This window comes from Coenobita brevimanus, chromosome 60 (genome assembly GCF_032717465.1).
Source record: "Coenobita brevimanus isolate Jiangsu-jjx chromosome 60, ASM3271746v2, whole genome shotgun sequence".
Lineage (NCBI taxonomy): Eukaryota > Metazoa > Arthropoda > Malacostraca > Decapoda > Coenobitidae > Coenobita > Coenobita brevimanus.
Genome location: NC_137013.1, coordinates 35,164,242 through 35,176,461, shown reverse-complemented (window position 1 = coordinate 35,176,461; position 12,220 = coordinate 35,164,242). Strand labels below are relative to the sequence as shown.

The window sequence follows — 12,220 nt, the reverse complement described above, 5'->3', positions numbered from 1 at the left end:
CCTTCTCTTTTTACTCTAATTTGGCCTAAAAGTGGCATCTCTTCATTTTGAATGCTGAGTTATAACAAGAGATTAACACTTGAATATGAGTCTGCAACTGAATTGTTGTGGAATGGATGCAGGGCTGTTGCAATGTCATTTACTACCTCTGAGCTCAGTAAAATGAGCATCAGAACAAAAATCTCAACCAAGTTAAGGTGAAATATGTACGGTAGGCTATGCGCATGAGTCTATTAAGGTAGGCTACCGTACACGTAATATTGGACGCAATCGCTATGGTAAACAAGGTTACAGGAATGTTTGCCATGACACGCAATAGTTACGGTACACTAAAGGGTCCTATTCATAAAGGATCCTTACCAATTTCTACGAAAAATCTCCTGAAAAGTTAGCTACTACTATGGTATATAGGGGCCTACACATACTTTTGCTTTTCGCAGTCTGCGTTTTAATATCCATTCTACTTTGTATACAGTAGTGTCTGGTAACTATGTGTGAAAACAAACATACATACGTAATATTATACACAATTCAACCCGTTCAATCCAATAACGGAATTTTAAACATTCGCTAATAACACACGATCTTATTCAACGCGGAAGACTTTTTGAAGAGATGTTAACAGAGAATATATATGACTTTCAGTTCGTAACGTCACCCCTCAAGTTTACTGACATAACCTGGTGGTAGAAAGAATACGAAGGAAAACGGCATCCGGGCAGAGGAATAGCTTTACGTAGTCGTCATCAGCACCATCATCATCATCATCCGGATCTCCTTGCCCACCCTACGGCAGGGTCAGAAGTAGCAACCTCCAGACAGCCAAAGTTTGCCTAGTTCAATGGGTCACGCATCCATTCACTAATCACTCAAGCCCTCGAAATCCTGGATCCATCAGCTGCCCCCGCCCCCCCGAAAAAAATCACCGCGTTCTGTAGCCCCATATAAATTTAAGACAGATTATAAATATGACCCAGGTCATACCCAACAGCCACGGTATGGCTTACTATTAGTGACCGTATTCTCGTTGGCTTAAGTATCCGTAACATCTTTTCCTCAGACTTATTTTGCCTATTACATCCTAATTTCCTCTTCCAGGCTGTTAATTGAACAATGTCGATATTAAATCCTATATATATCGTACATTTTAACATTAAGGTGTAATATGCAAAATAAACCGCTACGGAAGAAGTGCTACTAAGTCTTTTATGCCAAGAAGAATACGGCTCTGGATTAGTTACTTAATTAGAATACAATCTTACAGGTACCGTACATAAACGTTTAGTAGAAAGACAAATGTACCGATATTACGTAGGCATTAAGACCCGTTATAGTTGGCAGAGTGGACTTCACATGTACCTTCCGTAAATATACCGTATATATTGTACAAGTATCTTGCAGCTTGTTCTTATCAGTTTTCAGACAGACCTAATTTGCACAAATAACATACAGAAGGGTACGATGGTGTGATAGGCAAATCACCGAGAAAACTGGACTACGAATCCACTGACGCCGAGAAAACGTTAACTGCCAATCCCATATTACTCGGTTCAATGTGTAGGGGCCCGAGGCTAGGCCACTGTCGTCCACTGACTAGCCGACTCCCGCTGACGGTATCACATGACACAAAAACTTCCAGTCACCTCTAGGGATCAAATCTATGCAAGGGCGTCATTCAAACTCGAGCGTTCTAAACACTACACCACGACCCGTATTCTCGTTGGTTAAGGAAGCTCCCTAACACCCTACAATTTCAAACAGTACGTAAAGCACAGTTCACCATAACCAATTAATCCAGTTAAGTATTTAGTTTATTCCTTCTACTTTTAGACGATATTTCTCAACTTGGCTATCTCGAACCGTACTGACAGTTAACTACACCAGCCTCTCCAGTTCAAAAACTTCCTAATCTGAATAACATCACCTGGAGGTTGTACTAATAAAATGAAAAATGTCCTCGGAGTGAAGTGATACGTTTAGTAAGGAAATCAGTATTTGTCATGTCAATCTCCCGCTTGAATACGACACGCAACAATCGAATTTACCTCAAAGTCGTCTATTGTACGATACTAGTGGGTGAACGGGGACATAAAAATAGTAATGGTGTCAATAAGTAACCCCCTAACATTCTAAATACTTGCTACCATCAGATGATATCTCAGTAGGAAGGATTTATCTAACTGAAGAGGTCAGATATACTTAAGCACTCATCAACCCCCTTTACTACTAGAGGTGTGGCTCATGTAGAATCGTCGGGAGCTAATAAACAGCGTTAAATCCTAAGTGGTTAAAATTCATTTTTGTACTATGATTTTGGAAGTTAATATTACTTCTTTCCCTCAGCATTTCCTAGCGCTGAATGGGATGCCTCGACGGTATTCTGATTATCCTGATGCTTACGCAGCTTGAAATGTTGTCATCTCTTGGATCTATGATTTCTTTAGTAGCTGTATTGGGGTTTATTATTATTATCTGAAAGAGGTTATTGTCTTATCGTGTAGTTGTGTTTTCGATGTATTTGTGATCGCACTGAAAAAGCGCAAGAAGGCTGTATCCAACCTTTCCAAAAAAAAAAAAAAAAAAAATCATCTGGAGGAAGCAGGATTCAAATGTCATGGTATTAAGAGGACTAATAAATTTTGTATTTCTATTTATTTACCATTCAATACAGAACAGACCCTAACACTCTGGGAGGAACGTTGTCGCACAAGGCCATGCCGGAATAAGAACAAAAAGGCGAGTTCATTACATATAATTTTATCACGGACACGGGGTCAAATTCACGTTCCCCAAGCATTTCTTCCTTAGAGGTTTATTCATGCATATAGTTTGTTAATCCGTTATATGTTATAGTATTTATGCTATCTATACTGGTGTTCAGAAGACACAAGCAGCATACAAGACTGGTTAAGATATAGTAGGCAAAACAGCTATGGAAGAGGTGATAGAAATACTGTTAAGCTGACAGCAATACTGACTGTTACTTAAGGCAATGGTACTTCTAACATACCTGCAGATGAGTTAGAGGCAGCAGAGGACCCTGGGGAGAGAGGTGCACCGTTCTCTCCCTCAATTCTCATGTTTCTCTCCTTCCACTCCTTCCCTCCTCCTCCTCCTCTCCTTCTCAGCTGTTGATTCCCGCTTAAGTTTTTAAAGAGGTTTCCAAAGATGTTTTAGCACCTTATCTGATTTTTCATTCTTCACACTTACGGAAATGTTGATATTATTTCACTATGTATACCTGTTTTAACACTGTAATGCGAAAACGACTTAGCGTATCATAAATACAGTTCTTAATGAACATGGACGTTTTGTGTGATATTCGAATATACAGTCATCGCTTTCTAAACCAGTTTCATCCAGTCATCAAAGAACGTACAATTTTGGTATAATTAAACTCATATATTCTTTCTATTGCATGCAATCATCGGCACTGTTGTCAGTGTAACATAACTCATTATCAGTGGAAGAACGTCAGGCATGTCCGACATATTTCAACATATATCTCTCTTGCACAACACATGACCAACACACGCACGCACGCACACAAACACACACTCACACACACCTCAGTACACACTTACACCCGCACACAACACAACACACAGACCGACTGACTCAAACCTTTTTTTTCAGTTTGGCTTTAAGTGAATCAGTCTCTCTCCCGCCTGGTGATGTGCCAGATCTCGCGAGTTACAACCTTATCTGTATTATCAGTTGTATCTATCATTTATCTCTACTTATCAACAGCATTCAGCGTAGACACAGCTCATGTAACTGTTTAACATAATGACCGTCAGATAATGCGTGGAATCCTGAAATATTTAAGTGAGCGTGAATCGTCGTACTTGGCAACTCTGTAAGAAGGCGCATGCGCAATAGTGAAGTTTGCATGCCGATCACCAAAAAGCATGACATTACAATCCAATCTCCTTGATTACACATTCCTCACTTTCTCCGGTGTTTAAAAGCTACAGATGATTGGACATGGGAGGGAGAAGAAAGAGTGAGCAAGAGGGAGGAGAGATAGAGAGGGAGAGAGGGAGGGAAGGACGTTCAACAGGTGACATTGGAGGTGGGTGGGAGGGAGGGTGGTAGAGGTTGGTACTAGGCTTCTGGAGTAAACAAATATATTGAGAAACAGGCATAAATGAAGGCATAATGAAAAAGAAACTTAAGAGCAGAAAAAAGCAGGAACAGTAAGAGAGTAATAGCAAGCACTAAGACGAAGAAAGAGGAGGTAGGTGGGCGGGTGGGTGGTAGGGCTTGTGGTGGGAGGCAAGGTTGGTAAGCCTGAGTAACACATTGCCAGGCTATCGCTTTTTTTTCCTATCTAACCTTGATGCCTGCTTGTGGACAGATCCCATGCGAATGTGATTAAGGAATAATTCCATTAGGCTTGGTTTCATCAACTTTTCGCCGATACACATTTTTTCCCCCTCTCTTCTCTAACGCCCGCTTTCTCTTTCATTCTCGCGTGCGTCCTTTACTTCCTTTCACTTTCCATTCACCTGTACTAGACACTGCTTACTTGGCCTCTCCCTTTCTCCTTTCCTTTTCCATTCGCTTGCAAGTTTCTTTCCTTTCTCTTTTTCTTCGCATTCCTTTCCGTTTCGCTTTCCACTCTTCAGAAGATTTGCGTAGGCCCTTTTTTTTTGGGGGGGGGGCTCGCATTTTCCTTTCTTCGTTTTGCTCTTCTCTCTCTCTCTCTCTCTCTCTCTCTCTCTCTCTCTCTCTCTCTCTCTCTCTCTCTTTGTCTTCGTTTTGCGTCTCCATTCTCTTGCCTTTCTTCATCTGTATCTTTTTCATTCTTCTTCTTTCTTCATTAGATTTTGCCCTCATTCGCCTGCCGTATCTTTCTCCAAAGATTCTTCAGTTACTTTCAATCGCCATTCTCCTTTCATTTGCTTTCACTCCTTTTTTTTCTGCGTTCTTATACCTTGTTCACTCGCTTTCCAACCTTATTTCGTTTTTTTTTTTTTCGCCATCCCTCTTTTCGTTATATCATTCCCTTTTCTTCCGTATGCAATCTCTCTCTCTCTCTCTCTCTCTCTCTCTCTCTCTCTCTCTCTCTCAAATATACCACAAACCCTACTTTATTACATCGTAAAATTACAAGTTTATAATACCACCCATGAGTAGTAGAAACTGAATTGGAAAGGAATGTGTATATATGTGGACTGCGAAGACTGGCTAGGTTGAGTGTCGAGGCCTGTGCAAGATATGGAATAAGAAGTCTGTTCACCAAAGGGTAAAACAGAGTGTTTTTGAGTGGTATGGTCGCAATGCAAAATGGGTACTGAGGTGAAAAGTGTTTATATGTGTGGGTTTGAAGGTAGGAGGAAGTGTGGACGACAAAGTAATGTGTAGTAGTAGTAGTAGTAGTGGCAGTAGTAGTAGTAGTAGTAGTAGTAGTAGTAGTAGTAGTAGTAGTAGTAGTTGTTGTTGTTGTTGTTGGTGGTGGTGGTGGTGGTGTAGTTGCTGTTGTTGTTGTTAATGTTGTTGTAGCTGCAACCCCAAGTTCATCAAAATGTGAACGCGGTGGACTGCAAGCTAAAGCTGTCCTTCTGCAGTCCATCATTCTCCTAACGGGGGATACGGAAGAAGCTGAGAGACGTTTGTATAACCGGGCAGCGGGGCAGCACGATTATACAGATGCCATCACGTGTAGGCGTTCTTCTACAACAATGTGTGTGTGTGTGTGTGTGTGTGTGTGTGTGTGTGTGTGTGTGTGTGTGTGTGTGTGTGTGTGTGTGTGTGTGTGTGTGTGTGTGTGAGAGAGAGAGAGAGAGAGAGAGAGAGAGAGAGAGAGAGAGGAGGGGGGGAGGGTGTATGGAAGCAATGGAACCAAAAGATTTTACAAGGTATGAAAAGGGGTGTATGGAAGCAAAGGAACCAAAAGATTTTACAAGGTATGAAAGGATAAATGAAATGTACAGCCATGCAGAGTACATGGCAAGGGTTCCACATCCTTTTTGATCTGACAGACGACGGAATGGACTCTATTCCACTGGAAATATGAAGCAATGTTGTGGCAGCTTCTGACCTGAGATAAAGCCGAGAATTTTTCAAGTATAAACAATAAATGGAAGCAGAGGGCTCAGATTATTCCCAATCGACTGTACCAAGGTCAATAACGTACACAATTTTCCCTTAGATGAATCCCAGGAACACTCGAATTTATTTCTAGGTCCCTAGTTTTACGGCTTGGTGAACATGAACATGGGATACAGGTGAAAGGGGTATGTGGTCCAGTTCATCAGGTTCACTGGACACTCCGATTAACAGTTCTCCAGCTTAACTCCTTTCTTGTTCCTGTTTCTGGACCCCCCGCACCCTGTGTTTTAGGACAGAGGATGATGATGATGATGATGATGATAAGCAAGAGACGTCGTTTTTTGTCACAACTTGAGTATTAAGTATCCATTACAGTATTCGCTATATTTCCACGTTTAGTTACTGACAGGCGAGATTTACAGGGTGGTTCATAGTATAACGTTCCTCATCTACTCCGCTAGCGAGTTTCTAGCGCAGTGCCGTTTACGGACCGCCTTGTATTATGATCAATATTACTGTTGGTGCCTCCGTAGCACCTCTTCATCCAGAGTTATTTAAGTATATTATACCCTAACATTATTCTGTACCGGTAGAGTATTTTTGTCTTTAAATTTCGACATGGTTTGCATCAATAACCAACTAGAATATCATTTTTGTGTAAGGGAAAAATAAGTCGCCGAGAAAGGGGTGTTACGAAATCGTCAATCCAACGAGAATGCTGCCCTGTTATTAAGGGTATGTCCGTAGCTATTATTCTTCTATCATTTTCCACATTAGCAAGCCCATTTATTTACAACCGCCTCTCATTCCGTCTACAGCAGTTATATTTGTACTAACAATTTGCGTTACTATGATTACTAATCCTACAAATGAGATTAAGATAGTTACAATTTGTGGTCCGTGCCGTACACCACACGTGAGGATGAGGATTTACGTTAGCCTATGTTGTCTATCACCTTGCGAACAAGAACCAGGCCGACTGACCCCATATTAAGCAGCTCCTATCAGTGGGAATTAACAGACTAAGATATTAAGATACACACTAATCAAGACTCCCGTCTACCAAATCTTTCACCCCCAGACAGGAAAAAGTAAGAAAGTAAACCATATCGTGTTAAGTCTCTCCTCAGTTCCAAGATCCCTCCCACATTCTAATTCTGCGGACTTGCCCACATGTAGTCCTTCACATTTATCTGCACTAATCCCTTCAACCTTATGGCGTTTTTTTTTTTTTCCTTGTTGTCTCCAGACTGTCTTAATCAGCTGAAGGGCGACTTGAAGTAATGGAAGGATTACAGCTTTCATTAATTTCTCCCATGCGACTGGTCTTCCCGAAGTTTAATATAATCGTTTGGAGACAGCAACAGTAAAATGAGAAATGTCACCAAACTGAAGGAATTAAATTCCTTTGGCAAGCATCTGATCATTAGCACAATATGATCGACGAAGACCTGACGATGTAGCTTGTGCTGACATAGGATCTAGAGGTACCGGTATTATTAGAGGACTGTCGCAGAGAGGAGCAGGATAAAAGAATGCCATTACGTGAATCTGCCAGACCCATACGACAAAGAAACAAACGTAAAACCGACGACGACGATGATAATGATGATAATGTCAAGGTCCCTCTGAAGGTTATAACAGTCGCCTCTCGAATTACTGGTTCTTCCAGTTTTTGTCTTAGCCTATATCTGTGTCGCATGTCAGCCATCGAACTCAACATAATGGTTGTGCAGTTTCTGATCCACCTTGTGTGTCATAATCGGCCCGTGCGAGTTGAAAAATGGCTTTGCCTCCCCACTCAACACCATCCCTGTGGCCCTCACACACTTCTGTCTGTCTGTCTGTCTGTCTATCTATCTATACCAGAGCTATTCAACTGATGGCCCGCGGGCCTTGAGTCGTTTTTGTTTGGTCCTTTGACCGACTCAGAATATAAATAAACAAGCACCAAACAGAAAGTTTAGTTTCGTTTTACGTATGTATTCAGCGGAGAATGTAAATGCAAATAATATATAAATAGCTCGTTCAACTCTGTTTATGTTTAGATAAGAGGGGAAAAAAATACAGGTAAAATAATGTATGGCCCGTTTGTAAATCTGAGTTTCATAATTCAGCCCTACTTCTAGCGTAGTTGAATGGCCCTGGTCAGGGGCGGTCGCACACAAGAGTCGCTTTCAAGTCAACCTGTTCTCTGCCATCAGACTCCCCTACTGCACTCTTTCCAACTTGCACACCCTCCACTCATATACCTCTTCACCCCATCCCTCAATCTCATCCTTGATCTCCCCTCCACCCCCGACCACCTCACTCACATACTCGCACATTCTTTAAGTCAATCTCTCATTCTCCATTCTCTCCACATGGCGAGATCCTCTCTAGATACTTCTAATGCTTTCCAACACATCCACACACCAACACCATAACGATCTTTCACTATAGCTCATCTGTCAGTGTGTCCACGTACATTTAAGTACTTACATCCACTTACGGTCCTCAAATCATTACTCTTTATTATTATTATTATTATTATTATTATTATTATTATTATATCTATTATTATTATCGACTCCCCTAACTCAAGGAATATACTAAAATATGTATCGGTGAAACGTTATCATTGCATCAGCCATAACATACAAGTACTCATACTTGTACAACTTTAAGAGGGTAGAGTTCACATCATGGAAACTACTGTACACAGGCAGGTCATTATAAAGCAACATATTTGTTTTGGTTACCGACGTCACTGCACTACGCATCTCAGGTTAGGCTGTGACTGTCCATCTGCCTCTATATCTTAAGTGAAATCCAAGAGTGGTACGTTATGCCCGTGCAGCACCTCACACCCACATGCACCTCCCACACCACACTCCCACACCACATTCCAACCCTGATAAGAACCATCAGGCTCACAACAACAACAACAACGGTGCATTTACAGTTAAGTCTGAACTCCCCTACTCCCTTGTCAAAGCAAGGGCGTCTTATTTATCAATATTACTGTTAAGTATGGACGATTTTTTTTTTCTTTATAGTTTCAAGACGTCTTGCAGTGAAACGGTTAATTACGACTATACCACCTACAGCTCAAAAGTATCTCCTGATCTGAATATCATCGACGGTGGAAAAAAAATAAAACTCCGACGTCATCGTTTTGAATTTGTTAATTAGTGGGCACTTCCTGATCAATTATTCTGTGATATCAATGACGACAACTTTCGAGGACGACTGCCGCACCAGTATATTCTCGAGACCACCACACGATTTCCTTTGACTAACATAACACCTCACCCATACAGAATTAAAGTCTACGGTGTGGTATCTCTTAACCCCTTCAGTACGGTGACGTCTTTACTGGTTTATTCTTGCTACCCTCAGACGGTTTGTAAAACCTGATAGACTTTTAGAACTGGGAGGGTTAAATACAGCCTTCGTTAACCCTTCACCACTAAGGATACCGGTACCTTCTAAAGTTGAATAAAATCGTCTGATGGTGGATTAACATGAAAAATGCGTCATCGATTGGAGAGTGTAAATGTTGATTACCTTTGTTTTTCTAATTACCCTGACTAATAAATTTACTGGGTTTGGTCCGGGTGAGAATAAGCTCTGTCTATCTCATCTTCACTTCCTGTTTTTCTTATTTTTAATTAGATTTTATTTATTTATTTATTCTCTCTCTCTCTCTCTCTCTCTCTCTCTCTCTCACACACACACACACACACACACACACACACACACACACACACACACACATTCCGTGGGTTCTATCACTCCTTTCCAGTCTTAAATCTCTACCTCCCATCCTTCTTCCTTCTGTCCATCCCCCTCCCGATTCTTCATTTTCCCACTGCCTTCCCACCTGCCACATTTCCTTAACCCCTTCAACGCGAGGACGTTTTTCATATTACTCTTCAAACCCCCATAACGATTTCATTAACTACTGGAAATGGAGAGGTTGGATTTATCAGTAACCCCTTAACTGCTATCGCGTTTTTTTTTTTTTTTTCGTAACTGAAAAGCATCGTCTAGAGATGTAAAAAAATGAAATATAAAATACGCCACCGAGTGAAGCGGTTTGCCTTCATCTCTCCTCGTCTTAATTCATTTCATCCGCGTTCTCTTCTCTTCTTAGGCATCTCCCTCTTTCCTGTCGTCTCCCCTTTCTCTTTTCTTCACTTTCACTTTATGCTTCTTCCCTTTCTCTTTCTATCCAACCTCCTCTTTCCTCTCACTTTGATATTCTTTACCCTCTCCTATCCATCCTGTTCAACCTTCAATCTTCCATTCCTTAGCTATCCCAATTCTTCCCGTTGTCCCCACTGTTTATCTCTTTCCTTTCCTCTCTTCTCCAGGTATGATGGGCGCAAGCAGAATTCTGCAAAGGGAAGTTTCAAAAATTGTTGGAAAATGCACCAAGCACTGCCTCATGACTAACACCAGTAACAAATGAAACAGCATTAGTCTACACATTTTTATTTATTTATTTATTTTTATGTTCACGTTAAGGTTCCGGAAAATACTGGAGTTGAGCAATTCCTCCATGAACTATAACATTATTTCGATTAAATTCAACAAGGACAAGATTCCTTACTTATCTGCACGAATGTTAAGACACTGAATTCTCGTGAGATGACGTTTGACGAAGATATCTGTGATGTCACAACTTCCAACCAGTGTCATTCCTAGCATTCTCGGGGCTCTAGGCATGATGTAAAGTGAGGGTGGGAGGCTATTATCAGTTAGACGTTCATTATCATACAGTACCGTATATCTCTGTGTACGGCATGCCTGTATGAACATAATGATCACATTTAAATGTTTAAATTATATAAACAAAACAATTAATCGAACACATAAAAGCCATCATAATACTTCACATTATGCAAAGTATTACCAATATTGCATAATTATAATACAAGCCTTTTGTGTGGAGGCAAAGTTCAATTTCTTAATAATTTGCCAGAAATGAAATTCTTACACAAGTAGTGATAATTTATTTTGCAAATATGTGGTACGAGAGACTACCAATAACCAATTTTTGATACTGGCTTGAACACCAGAAAACATGAGGCAAACAACTTTCCTCCTCCGGGTATGAAGGGCAGTACCGTAAACTAGAAATTAAAGGAATTCTAGAAACACGAAAAAGCCATTCACACGTACCGGTACCCTAACAAAGTTAACTGAAACCTAACCTAAACACAAAATTATTTTAACAAATGTCAGATTCAGGCCAAACTCAGTATAGATGTGGGTCCAAACGTATCACAACCAGCCTAACTCACAGTAACGTGCACTAATCTAAAATACTACACAATATGCAGCAAAGTTTGCTTCGTCCTGACTAGCGCGCCCGTCAGGAACACCAAAATCAAGCAATTTTTAAAAAGTGAATGAGCCAGTAAGAAATAATTTATGAAAAATGACTGACAGCCTAATTTAATGACCTAATGTAGAACTGGGCAAGAAGAAATTTAAGACGAACTGCGTAAAGTGGAATCAATACATGAAAGCATAATATGCCCATTACACATCAACCTTCTACATCAACATTACAAAACAAACGTACTGGTACCCATATTACCACCGAATACTCTCTGCTGTGGAAAAATGACCATGCCCCTTATATTCTTTATCCTGGTGATACTCGGAGATAATGTACCGGGCCTACTGGCAGTTTCATAACACCATTCCTGCACAAGACAAGAGGGATAAGTCTGCTACCGTGTGACCGAATTATAAAAAAAATGGTAAACAGCTTACCTTTGTCACGCGAATGTTTGTTTTTCTTCCTTGCATTGCCTCTCATCTCGGTACCTGAAGAATATGTCGTTTTAGACTCAGTATTACACACCACTAGCTCCACTGATATTCAGCCAGGGCGCTTGTTTATTAGGAAACGGGAAGTCCGAAGAGGAACAGTCACAACGTACAAGATTTACGGTAACCGATCTCCCAACGCTCGGTATGCCTGGCAGTGTGATGGCGTCGTTCGCCAGCTTGGCAACGTTCAAGTTTAAAATAATAATAATTATAATAATAATAATTTTGGATGTATAATTGCTTTCATTTTTTTTTTTTTTTTTTTTTTTTACTTAAACGGCAGCAAAATTTTCCTAGGTACACATAGCGGATATACTTTGCTGATTCACTGCCT

General features: G+C 40.6%; 1 protein-coding gene across 4 annotated transcripts in view; it reads right to left on the bottom strand.

Annotated features, from left to right (window-relative positions):
- The window catches only part of LOC145403027 (echinoderm microtubule-associated protein-like 2), a 333,938-nt gene extending 330,690 nt beyond the window's left edge, over positions 1–3,248 (bottom strand). For all 4 annotated transcript variants that reach the window (XM_080274858.1, XM_080274861.1, XM_080274859.1 and 1 more), the window contains exon 1: positions 3,011–3,248. In XM_080274858.1, the coding sequence (XP_080130984.1) occupies positions 3,011–3,080 (70 nt within the window). In that variant the 5' untranslated portion in view covers positions 3,081–3,248. The remainder of the gene's footprint in view (positions 1–3,010) is intronic.
- Between the last annotated feature and the right edge of the window lie 8,972 nt (positions 3,249–12,220).